This window comes from Hakea prostrata, chromosome 4 (genome assembly GCF_041222555.1).
Source record: "Hakea prostrata isolate BN-2017 chromosome 4, UWA_Hpros_2, whole genome shotgun sequence".
Classification (NCBI taxonomy): Eukaryota; Viridiplantae; Streptophyta; class Magnoliopsida; order Proteales; family Proteaceae; genus Hakea; species Hakea prostrata.
In genome coordinates this window covers 12,884,814-12,899,879 of record NC_142603.1, presented here as the reverse complement: position 1 = coordinate 12,899,879, position 15,066 = coordinate 12,884,814, and the positions used below count along the sequence as shown (strand labels likewise).

The 15,066-nt window shown below is 37.8% G+C and overlaps 2 protein-coding genes across 3 annotated transcripts; both read right to left on the bottom strand.

The window, feature by feature from the left end:
- Positions 1-1,214: 1,214 nt before the first annotated feature.
- LOC149017982 (B3 domain-containing protein Os01g0234100-like) lies at positions 1,215-6,368 on the bottom strand. 2 transcript variants are annotated; one of them, XM_089154264.1, is made up of 14 exons: positions 6,231-6,368; positions 5,982-6,111; positions 5,766-5,822; positions 5,384-5,497; positions 5,181-5,212; positions 4,890-5,037; positions 4,593-4,799; positions 4,028-4,100; positions 3,710-3,846; positions 3,388-3,419; positions 3,101-3,248; positions 2,797-3,003; positions 2,329-2,413; positions 1,215-2,161 (listed from the first exon to the last, which is right to left on the bottom strand). In XM_089154264.1, exons 2-14 carry the CDS (start codon positions 6,069-6,071, stop codon positions 1,404-1,406), a joined length of 2,088 nt encoding a protein of 695 aa, XP_089010390.1. In that variant the 5' UTR covers positions 6,072-6,111; positions 6,231-6,368; the 3' UTR covers positions 1,215-1,403. The 2 variants fall into 2 exon arrangements, with proteins under 2 accessions (XP_089010390.1, XP_089010391.1); XM_089154265.1 differs by lacking the exons at positions 2,797-3,003; positions 3,101-3,248; positions 3,388-3,419.
- A 3,597-nt stretch (positions 6,369-9,965) lies between these two features.
- Positions 9,966-12,098, bottom strand: LOC149017981 (B3 domain-containing protein Os01g0234100-like). Its single transcript, XM_089153838.1, has 6 exons — positions 12,060-12,098; positions 11,942-11,973; positions 11,673-11,817; positions 11,367-11,573; positions 10,782-10,860; positions 9,966-10,723 (listed from the first exon to the last, which is right to left on the bottom strand). Exons 1-6 carry the CDS (start codon positions 12,096-12,098, stop codon positions 9,966-9,968), a joined length of 1,260 nt encoding a protein of 419 aa, XP_089009964.1.
- Positions 12,099-15,066: the final 2,968 nt, after the last annotated feature.

Genomic DNA, 15,066 nt, shown 5'->3' with positions numbered 1-15,066 from the left:
ACAGGAGCTTTAGTTGTGCGGCTTGTGCCACCATACTGTCGTACCTGAACCTCCTTACTTGAATCATTTGTTGGGAAGAAAGGACAAAACTGAAAGAAGAGAAATCAGAACCCATTTTTGGTAAGCATTAATTGACATGACAAAAAATTCAAAGAAAACTGGACCCTATCAAGTATCAAAGTATCATAAAACTCATCTGATCTACGGAGAGTCATGGAGTAGAACGTACGTACAAGCTCTACTCGCTCCTAGAGATCCCATCAGACTTTGATGGTCCCCGCCTTCATTTCAAAGGATTAAGTTCGGCAAACCGTTTATTCGCACCTTTAAATTCTGACCCTTGGTTTTTCTCTGGAACTTTATGTGCTAACCCGACCGGTTTGCTGTGTTTGAACTTGGGTGTCAATGGTGCGGTTACACTTGACAGCATGATTAGTTGAAGCTGACGAATTTTTAGGAAGGAAAACGTGACCGACCAGAGATATAGTTCTCCTTCGTTGAAGCATAAAATTCATCAGAATGGGCAAAGGACTTTACCTTGTTCGGAAGAAAAAATAATAATGCTGCAAGTGAGGCTTTTGGAATTAAAAGCAGTCAATGCAAGTAAAGACAGAAATTGGAGTTCTGGAAGTTTCAAGGGCAAGCAACATGAGGAGAAGTTTTACCAACAATGTCACCTACATAAGATGGATTCTCGAGAGCATGCCTCAAGAAATTATTGACATTCGATAACTTCAAAAGGCAACACTAATTTACAAACAAGAATGCCAATATGATGGCACGGTTGATTCCATCACCAGTATGTAAGGTTCAGAAGCAGTTGAAAAGCTTCAGTGGTACAGATGGGTTTCTCACTAGGAGGAAACATGAAGAAGACTGTTTTCAAATCTTTGTTGCACCACTGTTGGAATTTCATATGGTTTCCCATCTCTCAGTTCTTGGTGTTTATGGACTCAGTTACTTTGTCAGGCTTCATCTATCTTAATATTTACAACAAAATACAAATACACCCCATGGGTGGGTTTGCAAACTATAAGCTCTTGCACCCCCTGGAATTTGCTCTAGTTTCTATACCTTTCTTTGTAGTAGTAGAGTTCAGCTATGGTTGGGTAATGAGCTGAACTTTTTGGGGAAAGTGGTTTGCCCTTATCCAGCATGCAAACTTTCATGCTGATAAAGCAGCAGAAGATCATGGTTAATAAAATATATGGGCTTTACGCATGCTGATAGAACCTAAAAATAAATGCACAAAGACATACTTCAGTAGTTACATTGCTGACCTACTACATATACTCCATAGATATAATACATCTGAAACCATATTCTGCAAAAAGAAACTCTCCTCTCTCCTAACTATGTAGAAACAGGTTGGCTTGAAACTGCAACATGACAAAACATAAAGGTCACCATGGATCATTGACCTTAGCTAGAAAATTCATCTCATGTTGCTTGGCCTTAACTTTCAGAATTCCAACTTCTTTGCTACCACTTGCATGAACCTCTTTTAATTCCAAAAGCTCCATTTCCAGCTTTCTTACTTTTTCTTCCAAACAGGCTCTTTGGGTTACTTTTTCATTGTACATCTTCAAATCCTTTGCTCCTGCTGATTTGAAACCAAGGGTCTCAAGCTGATGCAGCCGAGCATGTAAAAAGCCAACATTCATGCCCAAAATCTCAAAACCATCCAAACAGTTCTCCCAATTTTTGAATTCATTCTCAGCAGTTGTGAGGTTGCAAGACTCCAAGAATTCTGCCACATTCACAATCTCAGAAATTATTCCAGCAATCAAAGACTTGCAACGGATGACTGGGTTTATTTTGTCATGAAGAAAAGCCTGCTGACTACAGCAGAGCTCATAATACTTGGCTCGAACATGTCCAGAAAGTTGGGAATCTACATTCCATCCATTCACTATAATGGCGAAATCCTCGTAGCTTTTCAAATCCTTAAACGCCACAGCTGATGCTGCTGACCTGTTGCCTCCCAAATCTTCAGGGTCAATTTCTTCCTCATCCCCAGGAGTTGTAACCGAGCAACTGTTGCCTTCCAAATCTCCAGCGTCAATTTCTCCGTCTTCCCCAGGATTAGAAACTAATCCTGCAGGAGTAACATTGCGATTACACTCTTGAAGAACACATAAAGGACGAAATGCTTCCTCATCTGCATTATCATTACATTCAAGGAAGAAGTCAAAAAGTGTTGATTTTGGAATGCATGTAAAGGAAACAAAATAAAACATTTGAAAAGGAAACATAAACTCATTGCAACAACTCAATTCAATGGACTAGGCAGCAAATCTTGAAATATAAAGATGCTAATGAGTATACCAGCTGTAAGGAATTCCTTTTCAAGCGCACGATCTCCAGCCATTTGAGAGCACTTAGGCAAACCATCTTTGCCAAAAATGTAGACCTATTTAAAAAAGCTTGTATCAGAACTCAGTGACTTTGTACACACAAGAAGAATTAGAAATCCAGTATGATCATTGATAGAAGAAATCATATGTTCCAGGTAAGAAAACATAAAGGTGACTCATATAAACCTCAGATGTCAGTCAAGTTTTAAGGCACTAATAGTGACACCGACAGATTTCAGCATTTCAAAAGAGAGACATTCAAAAAATCTCTATCAGATTTCACTACAAGATATTGAAAGTTAAACTAATGATCATCAGAACCATCAAAGCCTAGTACCAATTTATATAGATCTAGTAACTAAAATAATTCAATCCTAATATTGCATGATTTGTATGAAGTATGAACTGCATAACTTGATTGTTTGGGCCAGCCAATCACCTTGAACTTAGTAGGCTCAACTAGGTGGAACACCGCTGAATCTCCTTCAACCAACTTATGTGCAATAGAGAACGTCCTCCAACCACCACTTAATCCACTTCTGGCAGCAAAGTACTTGGTTTTGTACTCCTCACCACTTTCATTAACCAACATAATGATACAATCATTTTTTGGCATGTTTAACTTGCAGAAATCAACAGTAAGACACTGCCAGCAGGGAGTATTCTTTCAATTACACCAGCAAGTATATCATGTTAATGGAATTCTTATATATTTCAATATATGGAATTGTTTTGAAACTCACCAGCAAAAAAGTCCTACTAACATTGGACGGAAGCATAAATTTCACAACACTTGGCATTTCAGGTGCTAATTTCATCTGAAACTCCTTAGCTTTCTTCATAGAACATGACTTCCCTTCTTCATCGATCCATTCCATTTTTTTCTTACATCTTTAAATAAATTGCAGGCATTTGGATTATAAACTCCTTTACTAACTAAGCATAAAATCTAAAGAAATGAAATCACACTACTGCAAAATTTAACAACCCAAGAAACATTTAAAGGTATCTGAGAAATACACTCACAGACCTTAAATTCTTCTTTGCCTGATAAGGTAATACCTATTCAAAGTATCAAAATGATAGGCACGGAATTATAATCCATCCAGGAAAAACTGAAAACACAGTAATTGCAAATGCTACAATTGCATTAGTATATGATGTAATACGTCATCAGAGATTAGCCTACAGATGGCAGGCTTCTAAGTGGACCTCACAAGCTTTTCTTTTTTCTTTTTTTTTTTTCCCGGGTCGGGGGGGGGGGGGGAGAGAGAAGAGTATGAAGCTGGGAAATAAAAATATCACACACACAAAGCCAGAAAAAGTGTTAATCAGAGGAGATGAAGAATCACCTGCATATACTCAGGAGAATGGCTTGGAGGTGAAGGAGCAGCTCTCTTCTTAACATGAAGATGCTTTGCATTTCTCTCCCTTCTTTCATTCTGATCACTCTCTTGAGTAACAAATAAAGAAGGAGATGCATCCTCATCTGCATTGTCATCCTCTCAATCAAGGAAAAAGCATGTTACTTTTTTAGAATGCAAGAAAAAGAGAGGGAAAAAAAAAAGAAGAGCCTAGCCTGGGTGGAATAAGAAAAGATCACTGCAACTGCTATTTGATTCAATTGAGAAGGCACCAAATCTGAAATATCAACAGGCGAGCTGAATTACCAATAAGAATTTCCTCGAGATTTCCAGTACCTTGAGAACATTTCTGCAACCCCTTTTTGCCTATAATGTAAACCTGCATAACAAGTAACTAGTATCAGAACCAATACAATTTTGGAGAATTAAGTGCAAGATGTCCTAAACTTTTAAGCATAACGATAGAACTGCATAAAAGGATGAAAATCCATCGTATTCATCATATTGTCATTTGCAAAAATGCCCTCGGGGCTACATCTGCTACATTAGAAAGCCCCAAGGTGAACATAAACAAAATCCCTGATGTTCGTCAAGTTGGATAGGGGATAACATTGACACAACACATGTAGCCTTTTAAAACAGGAATCGGAAACACATCCCTTCCGGAGATCCCGATGAGTGTCTGAAGCCCCCATTGAACTCTATTCAGAAAGTTTAGTGAAAAAATTTAAAACGGAAATGATCATCAGAACTATCAAAAACTTAAAGCCCAGCACCATCTTTTCTAAGACCAGTAGCTATAATAACCCAATCGCAAAATTAAATTACAGGGATGAACAGTATAATATAATTGTTTGGGCCAACCAATTACCCTGAATTTCGTGGGTTCAACAAGTTGAAACACCAGTGAATCTCCTTCAACCAAATAATGCGAAGTAGAGAATCTCTTCCACCCCCCACCCAGTCCTCTTTTGGCATCAAGGTACTGTGTGTTGTACTCCTCACCTTCGGCATCTACCAACAATATGCTGCAATCCTTTTTTGGCATGTTTGACTTGCAGAATTCACCAGGAATTCTCTGTCAACAGAAAGTATTGCTTCAAGTTAGACCAGCAAGAATGATGCAAAATCCTTGACTACTGAAGGAATGAAATTGTTTGGAGCTCACCAGCCAAAAATAACTACTGACATGGCTGCGCCGCATAAATTTTATGAAGCTAGGAATTTCTGACCCCAATTTCACTTGAAGCTCACGGGCTTTATTCAAAGAACATGTATTAGCTGTACGACTGCTCACATCCATCTTACGCTTACAGCTTCATGTAAGTTACATGCAACAGCATTATCACACCGGTATATAATAACTGATTCAGCATAATTTTTAAAAATAACTTGAAACTTCACTACTATCAGATTTTACAGCCCACTGTTTCTCAGAAATACACACTCATGTACAGACCTTGATTTCTCCTTCGCCTGATTAGGAAATACCTATTGTAGGAAATGCATAGGCATGAATATCTGATCGGAAATGGGATGAAACAGGACACACACACACAGAGCCAGAAATGTGATGAAATAGAAAACACACACACAGAACAATGATGTAAAAACTCAGGAAGGACAGGGTGAAATGGATCACACACAGAGGCAGCTACTCACCTGCCTATCTTCAGGAGAACACTCTGATGCTGGAGGAGCAGGTGGTCTTTTCCTCACCGATGGGGGCTTTAACTTTCGCTCCCCGGTTTCATTACGCTTCCGCTTGCGAATGGGCTAAACAGAAAACAGAACAGGGAAGAAAGAGCCCTTGAAAACACAGTATACCCATATTTTGAGAAGGAAAAATACTAAAAAACTGTAAAGATGAAGGTGGTCTCTTCCTGACCGATGAGGGCTTTGCTTCTCTCCTGTTTCATTGCCCGCGCGTGGGCTAAACAGAAACAGAACACGAAAGTAAGAGCGCTTGAAAACAGAGTATACCCATATTTTAAGAAGGAAAAATACTAATAAGCTGTAAAGAAGAAGGTGGTCTCTTCCTGACCGATGAGGGCTTTAACTTTCTCTCCCTTATTTCATCATACTTCCGCTTGCGAATGGGCTAAACAAAATACAAAACAGGGAAGAAAGCAAACTTCAAATCAGAGAACACACATATTTTGAGAAAGAAAAGTACTAACAAGCTGTGACGAAGAAGAAGAAGATGAAGAAAGAAACTACGGAGCGAGAAAAAGAAGAATCTCAAGGATGATTTTGGTACTGGAGGAGTAAGCAGTTGCTTAGTTTCTTTTTGATCCTGAATGACTTTCGGTGCTTCCTGCCGTTTTACAGTTTCAGAGTTCTTCTCCATCTCTTCTTTTCAGCTTTCTCGTCTTTCTTCTCCCCCTTCCCTGCAAACAAGTTTGATACATTTAATACATACCTAGGACATGAAACAGAGTCTCAGATTAAACCCACGACAGAACGAAACTTAATCAGAGCTCAAAGAACTCTGCTAACAGAGATATACCCACTGTCTCAACTGGAGTTTCTCAGTTACAAAAAAAGGCAAAGGAAAAATGCAGGTTGGTTTTGGTAAGGTCTGAGAGAAAGGAAACCAAGAACAACAAATCTGTAGCAAACCCGTGTTAGTTCTTGCCACTGCCAGAAAAAAATCACACACACACAACTACACAAGGTTATAATGAAGAGTACAACGGCACTCACCGTGACAGGACACTACACAGTGTACCTGATGACTCATTTCTCCCTCCTCTAAAATGAAATGACCTCTCCATCCTTTCATCCACAGTAAGATTTTTAGTCTTTTGGCCTTTCCTCTGGAGTCCAGGGAATCACATCACCATCACCAGGATTCTTGGGCTTCTGTTGATGCTCTGATATTTTACAGAAAAAGAAGGCTAAACCAGGAGTGATGAGGAACCATATTAATGCCATCGTACCAAATATTACAATAATAAATATGTAAAATCCGAATCACACCAAAAAGAATGCCAAGCTTAATCCGTACAAGATACATATAATTTGTGTATGGATATGTTTTATTTTTTAATTAAAAAGAGGTTAATTAACCTATTTCCAAATTCTGATCTTTCCTATCTTTTGTAATTTCTTGTTTGTACAGACCCTTTTGTCTCTTAACCATGGATATTTTCCAAAGTACTGATGGCTTTTGGGGAAAACTTTGACTGCAATACGGTTTGTATTGTATTTTCCAAAATAAAAAAAGTAAAAAACCCATCCTTTTTCTTTCATGATTCCAAAACTTAGGGCTAATCTTTTGAAACTGCAACTCTGCTTTTGCATGATTAACGTCTCTATGCGGGGAAGATGACAAGATTGTTTTTTTTGTTATTCAATCGTGTGATTCAAGAATAGACTCGAAGCTAAATTTCTTGATTTTGATCTTAAAACACTGATTTCTCTTCCCCTACTTCTTTGAAACCCCCTTCTCTTCTGCAGGTGAAACCAGCATCAAGCTAGCCCCACGCCATCCTATGCCAACACCCAAGCATCATTTTATTTATTTATCAAAACACCTAAGCGCATATGGCTCTTGAATCAGTGGGAGATGCCAAGAATGGAAATCAATTATATATATATATATATTTTGGTAATCAACAATCTTATTCAACGCGGGCAAGGGGTGGGGAGGAACATAATTCCACCAACCACACAGTGGAAGATGGCCAATCTTTCGGGCCCGAAACCGAAAGGGCCTTCCTGGCTAAGAGATCTGCAATCACATTAGAACTCCTAGGAATAAAGGCAGGGATACAATGTATAAAGTTATCCATTAAATAATGGATATCTTGGATCAGAGGGTCCACTACCATCGGGGGTTGAAGCTCACCATCAAGGTTCCTCGATTATCCCCTGATCAGTCAGACTCAATTAAAATTGACTTGTAACCGCATGCAAGTGCCTCCAATAATCCTGCTCTAAAAGCAAGTATTTCACCTTCTTCAGCTGAATTATAGGTCCCAAGTACTGATGAAGCACTCAATAGCTTTCCTTCGGCATCTCGAATAATAATACCTGCACCACCCTTCTTGTTTCTTGCAACCCATGAGGCATCTACATTCACTTTCACAAATCCTCTTGGAGGAGGTTCCCAAGTCAACCGACCATTTTCTTCGTTGTCCAACCCCTTCCGATGTGGGTTTGGTTGTTTTTTGATTGTTCCGAACTCTTGCATGGAGTAGACTCGCCTTCTCCACCACTTCCCTGGGGTTTCAGTTCTTGTTACCCATGATCCGATCATTTCTAGCTTTCCATAACCACCACACTACAAAGGAACTAAGACTCTTCATAATTTCTTCATCATGCTTGTTTAACTTGCTAAATTCCTTCCATATAGATAGCCATTCTTGAAGAGATCTACATTTATCATCCGAAATTCTCCATGAGAGAAGAGAACCAAACCATACAGTCTTCCAACCGGCAATGTAGTAGTACATGGGAAGTTGTTTCTTCATCCAAGCCACATTCTCCACATAATGCATCTACCCCAATCTTCTTGGAGATTAGGTTGGATGTAGTTGCAAGACATTCATTACACGCCCTCCATAGAAAATTTCTGATTTTTGCCATGTTTTACACTTCCATATCTCTTCTTCACTCAACTCATTCCAACTATGAGTTTTTGATGTTGAAGGGGTCTTCCTCCTCCTCCTCTTGGTGTTGAAAGTACTTTATATGCAATCGAGAACTTTCCACTCTCCCAGCCCCAAACAAGAGCATCTTCGTTAGGGAACAATGCCAACTTGATATTTAGAATTGCATTAGCCTCTTTAGGAGAAAACCACCTAATGATTTTGTGTTGTTCCATGCTGTTGATCTATCAAGTCCGCCACTTTTGAAATCCCACAATCGTCGGCTTTGTAGAAAGGATTGAACTTCTTGAGTGTAGGAATCCATGGATCTTTCCAAACATCGATTAGATCTCCCTTTCCTATTTTCCAAATTAGTCCTTTTTGAGTACTCTCACCCTCCATGATACCTCCATGCCCAAGATGGATTATTGCCCAAACGTCCTCCATGAATGTTGTATTTGGGAAATAGATCTTCTTAAGGAATTGACCCAACATCATCGGGTTGAGAGAGAAGTCTCCAACTACCTTGCAACATAGCTTTTACGCATTAATGGATCTCTAACCCACTCCTCCCTTTCCTTTTCTTTGCACAATCTTTTCCAAGACATCCAATGTATTTTTGCTTTTTCCCTAGTCCCTCCCCAAAAGAAATCAATTATATTTGTAGCTATGGAAATGAAGGCAAGACGTGTAGGTACAGGGAGCTCTATTGGTGGTTCAATTTCAGTGATGTCCATTAATGCGCAACATTTAAGTCTTGGAGACCTTTCTTCTACTAAGCAAGTTAATGATAACTTTTTTTATTTGCAGACAATTATATGTAAAATCCTCTCAAATACTACCAACTGGCATTGACTATTCTTTTTTTTTTTGTTGCCCAACCCCGATTTTCAAGGCTTTGCCCTGACTAATCCGGTGTTCGACCTAGGTAGCACACTTGGCTATGGTGAGTGAGTCTCCTTGCAGGGATTTTTTGAATCCACAAGGTTTCGATACTAGAATCTTGCTTAAGTAGATCAAGCTGCTTACCACTTGGACCAACCTCATTGACTATTCTAAATCATCATTTATGTATTCTAAAAGTAATGATATGATTGTTATATAATTCAAAACATAAGAGGTGTTAATATAATATAATAAAATAAATTTTAAGAGGGTATAATGTAATTTCCTTTTTTTTCAAAAGCAACACACGTTTACTTCTTTTCTTGTTTTTTTGGTAAAGATTTCAGAATCACTCATAAATGCTTCCTGATGGCGATCCACACTCCCCAATTCATCTCTATGGTTCTGAATTTTATTTACTTTTGTTGAGAAAAGTCCTTTGTCTTTCAGTGATTAGATCATCAGAGCCATTAACAGATATTAAACTTCAGGTTACAGATACGATAAGATTAAAACATATTCACCTTGATAAAAAAATAAAAAAAAGAAGCTATTATCTTAATATTATATAGATTTATCAAAGTATATTTACAATGTAGACAGGGAGAGACCCAGTAGTTGCATGCTGACTTACATATAGTCCAGAAAACTATACATCTGAAACAATTTTCCAGAAGAAAAAAAGCCCTCTTCACTTCATAGAATCTGCTTGTTAGCTGCATAAGAAATCAAAAGGTAGAACAGGAATATAAGGAATACATACTTCACCAGGGAGCATTGACCTTACCTTCAAACTTCAACTTATATTCCATTGCCTTCAATTTCAGTGTCTCAATCTCTCTGTTTAATTCCATAAGTTTCATTTCTTGCTCTCTCATATCAATTTCCAACCAAGCTCTTTTTGACGCAGCTTCATTGTACATCATTACTTCCTTAGCATTCACAAGCTGCTGTAGTCGAGCACGTAAGAAACCCACATTCATGCCCAATCTCTCTATAGCATCCAAACTTTTGTCCCAACAAGCAAGGTCATTTGGAGAAGTGGTAAGTTTGCAGGCTTGGAGGTTATCAGCTACATTGACAATCTCAGAAATTGTTCCAACTATTAACTTGAGGTTGATGCCTTGAATAATATTCTCATGAATGAAAGAATTCTGACTTCGGCAGAGCTCATAGTACTTCACCCAAACATGTTTTGGAAATTCAGAATCTAAATTGAATCCATTCACTAGAATGGTGAAATCCTCAAAGTTCTTCACATCTTTAAATTCCTTGGGTGCTTTTTCCAACTTGATGCCTCTCAAATCATCAGGAACAATTTCTGTAATGTCACAAGCACATTGTGCTTTGGATAATGGCCGAGGATTAGAATCTGATCCATGGAGAGTATCATTTCGATCACTCTCTTGAAGAATCGATGAATGGTGAGATACTCCCTCAACTGCATTGGCATCCCCTACATTCAAGGAGAAGTGACTATTGTTTTTAACAAATGCAAGAAAAATAAAATTTGAACCATAGCCTGAAAGGCACAAACAAAAATCATTGCTAAGATCTGAATGATCAAGACATTGAGTTACCAGCAAGAATTTCCTTTTCAATTGCATGATGCATTGAAATTTCAGAATCGGTAAAATCATTTTCTTTTATGATGTACACCTACAAAAAAAAGCAAGCAGCATCAGAATTGAGATTCTTCTTACCAAATACCAAGTGAATTGGAGAAATAGGTGATTTGAAGCATAATAGCACAAATGCAAAAGGAAAATGGATAAACAGAATCTCAAAAGACTAGATTATCCTCCCTAAGATAGAAATCCAACAGGATCATTGTATTGTAATCTATGACAGATGCAAGGGATCAGCTAGGTAAGAAAGGTGAAGCTAATTTGTTAATACTATATTTCAGCCCTTCAAAGCTATATACTGAGAAAACATGAACATCTCTTCCAAGTATCCAGAGTAGAGTTGGCTGCATTAGTGAAGTAGACATGATTTAGGAGGTCAATTTAAGAATGTATCTAACATAAAAACAAAGGATCAAAACCATAAAAAACTAAAAGCCTTGCAACCACACAAAAGATCCAGCAATAACAATCTAAAATTTCAAAGTTACAGGACATGTATACATTGCATAATATGATAGTTTGGGGCCAGTGCATCACCTTGACCTTATAAGCCTCAATAAATTGGAACAACAATGAATCGCCTACAAACAATTTGTGCTCTTTACAGAATTTCTTCCATCCACCACCTAATGCTAATTTTCCAGCAAGGTACTTTGTTTTGTATTCTTCACCATTTTCATCTACTAATGTAATGCTACAGTCTTCTTTCGGCAAGTTCAACTTGCAAAAATCAGTAGGAATTTTCTGTTAACAGAGAGCATTGCTTCCAGTTACACCAGCAAGAATGGTTTACTTTCATTGAACTTCTGTATATTCCAGATAAGATTTTTTTTTGGTGCTCACCAACACATAATGCTTACTGACATGTGACCCATACATCAACTTCAGAAAACTGGGCATTTCTGGTGCTAATTTCTTTTGGAGTTCAATGGCAGTCTTCATTGAATAAGAACTACCTTCATCACTAATCATATCTATCTTCCGCTTGCTGCTTCAAATAAGTTACAGATGTTAGCACTCATACATTAAAGTAAAAGAGGAAGAAACCTAACCATTTTCAAACTTTACTGCCCAAGAAATGTCTAAGGTGTCTCAGAAACACACTCCCAGACCTCTTATGCTCATCCGACTGATCAGCAGGAACCTATGACAAGTACCCAAATGCATAGGGACGAAATTATTAAGAATTACAAATAAAACTTAAGCATGTTAAAAGGACATTCAAGTTACCAAGCAGATTGAATCAACAGGAGACCCACAGAGCAGCATCTGAAGTGTCTAGGACGTCTTGGTCTCACCGGAGATCCGATTAACAAAATCAAGCTTCGATTACCAAGGAAGAATGTAGTGATGCATTGTCATAGAAAAAATATAGAATGGCATCGAAGAATCACCTGCTTCTGTTTAGGAAGCAGAAGGTCTCTTCTCTTGACCGATTGCAGTTTTGGAATTCTCTACTTCCATACCTTCTGATTAAGAATGTGTTGATACGACCCCGCCTTCCCTGTCACGAACAGAAACAAGAGACAGCACCAAGACCACCCAAAGAGACAAGAAGACCAAGAAGAGAAACCGCCCCAGGACCGAGGCAAAGGATGGGATAGAGTTATACGAATAACCACAGAGTGTGGGAGAGACCTTGAAGAGCCTCCTAACACCTCTTTCCAGTGTTTGGGGTAGGAGTCCCCCCAGGCCACCATATGCTATAAAGATGGACTTTTAGTGTGGTCGGTCCTCCTGCCGCCGGCCGGATCCTGTTGGGTTGTAATCCTGGTCGGACCGTGCAACCGTCGGTTCAGACCGGGGATATAGAATGACCATTTTAGTCATTAACAGAATGCACTAAACAGAAAAAAGTAGAAAGAACACTTAACACGGAACACTGAAACAGGGGAAAAAGAAAACCTGAAATGATGAATAAGAAGACAAAACAGTAGAGGCAAAAATAGAGGAATACGAACGAAGGATTTGGTATTGGGGAAACCTGAGATATGATGCTGAGTATTTGAGATCAGCAACTCCGTTTAAGTCCTCTAATCTTGACCTTCCATTAATTTTTGGCTTTTCTCCTGAACCTATTCTTTTCTCTCTTTTTTCCTCTGCAAACAGGCTATGAATTCGGCAAGTGCGAAACTTGACTAAAGCTCAAAGAACTTTGCTAACCGAGGTATACCCACTGTTTCAAATGGGGTTTCTCAGTTATAAAGCCTGAATAAAACTCAAAGAAACAATGCAGGTTGGTTTTGGTAAGGTTTGAGAGAAAGGAAACCACACACAAGTACACAACAGCTCTCTAACAAACCTGTCTCCAGTTGCTAATGCTCAAATAGGAGATAACCTTTGGCCAAAAAACAAATAGGAGATAACCAATAAACACACACATTTGCGGGTTATACGAAGAGGGCAACGGTACTCATTTCTCCCTGCTCTAAAATGATATGACCACGGTCATCTTTCATGCATGATACAATTTTGATTTCTGGGCACAGAAAAAAAAAAGTCCAGCTGTCCTCTGGAATCCAAGAAGTCATGATGCTCTCTAAAATTTAATCATTAAAATTAGGGCAATTTTCATATAGACCCTTGAGGTTTGGTCTATGTCATTTTCAGTCAAAAAAAAATTGAGATTTTGCATATGCCTTCCTGTACTATAGAAAAAGTCAATTTAAAGAACAAATTATCGTTTCTATGACCAATTTGTCTTGATTTTTATTTTTTAGGAAAATTTTATTTGGATCCCTTGAGGTTTGGTTTATGTCATTTTTAGTCCAAAAAAAGCTGAGACTTTGCATTTGCCTCCCTTGTACTATAGCCAAGGTCAATTTAAGGACAAATTATCACTTTTATAATAAATTTGCCCTTATTCTTTTTTTAATTTAAATTTCTTTATATCTACATCCTACATACCATGAAACTCGTGACTCCTCTTTTAGTCAAAAAATAGGGTTTAAGCTAAGGAGTATTTGAGTGATTTTAACATATAAAGGTATTTTGGTCATATTTTAAAATTTATTTGAATTTTAAAACTTTTCTATTATTTTTTGACTAAAAGGGGAATCACGAGTTTCATGGTAGGTAGGATGTATATGCAAAAAATTTTAATTAAAAAAAAAAGAATAAGGGCAAATTAGTCATAAAATTGATAATTTGTCCTTAAATTGATATTTTCTATAGTAAGTGGAAGCAAATGCAAAGTTTCAGCTTTTTCAGACTAAAAATGACATAAACCAAATCTCAAGGGGGTTCAAATAAAATTTGCCCAAAAAAAAAGAATAAGGACAAATTGGTCATAGAAACGATAATTTGTCATTAAATTGACTTTTTCCTTAATAGGTGGAGGCATATGTAAAGTCTTAATATTTTTGGACTAAAAATAACATAGACCAAACCTCAAGGGGTCCATATGAAAATTACCCTTAAAATTAAGGTGGTATGTAATAAGAAGAATATTATGAAAGCTTAAACCATGGTGGAACCATAAAGATCTACTTTTGGTGAGATTCATTTAAAACGTGTTTATCAATTAATGCTACCATCAATATGTGAATTCCGAATCACTCCACAAACTTTTGCCAACCTTAATCCGTATAAAAGGTTAATTTAAGTAGTTCCAAACTCTGGTCTTGGCTATCCTTGCTAATTTCTTCTGTGTGGGAAACCTTTTGTCTTTAGCCATGGATATAAAAGGTTTTTTAGGAAATTTTTTTTGACTGGAATAGGGTTTTCATTGTCTCTTTCAAAATCAAAAACCCATGTTTTTTATCTTTCATGATTCCAAAACTTTAGGTTAGGGGGTTTTGAAATTGTAAATTTTTTTTTTTTTGCATTGTTGGTGTCTCCAAGCAAGAAAGATGATAATACTACTCTTTTTTTTTTGGAATACTTGGGCACCATGATCATTTCTTGAACGCTTAATATAAGATATGATTTTCGAAGTGTCATGTGATTTTTTTTTTGGTAAACAGAAGTGCCATGTGATTTGCATCTTTGATATACATCTTTATTGTTGTTCTTTGAGGTGGAGAGACCCACTCTCAGACTTGCTCCCTCACTTCCACTCTCCCTCTCTCCGTCTTTGTTTCGTTTTTCTTTGGTTTTTTCTTTAATTTTTCTTCACTCTGTTTCTGCAACCTCACCTCCTCTCTCTCCCCCTCTCCGCCTCTCTTTGCGTCTTTTCCAACTCTCTCCCCCGCCTCCTCTCCTGTGAAGTTCTTGTTTAGGAAAAAAAAAAACACAG

Bases quoted from the DNA above. Each gene is read 5' to 3' on its own strand.
- LOC149017982 (XM_089154264.1), bottom strand. From the start codon at position 6,071: ATGGAGAAGAACTCTGAAACTGTAAAACGGCAGGAAGCACCGAAAGTC. The intron at 5,498-5,765 runs GTCAGGAAGAGA...TTTTCTGTTTAG, and splicing joins GAAAGTTAAAGCCCTCATCG to CCCATTCGCAAGCGGAAGCG. The intron at 2,162-2,328 runs GTATACTCATTA...ATGATAATGCAG, and splicing joins AAAGGAATTCCTTACAGCTG to ATGAGGAAGCATTTCGTCCT.
- LOC149017981 (XM_089153838.1), bottom strand. From the start codon at position 12,098: ATGCTGCTCTGTGGGTCTCCTGTTGATTCAATCTGCTTG. The intron at 11,974-12,059 runs GTAACTTGAATG...TACTTGTCATAG, and splicing joins CTGTTGATTCAATCTGCTTG to GTTCCTGCTGATCAGTCGGA. The intron at 11,818-11,941 runs GTCTGGGAGTGT...TATTTGAAGCAG, and splicing joins CAGTCGGATGAGCATAAGAG to CAAGCGGAAGATAGATATGA.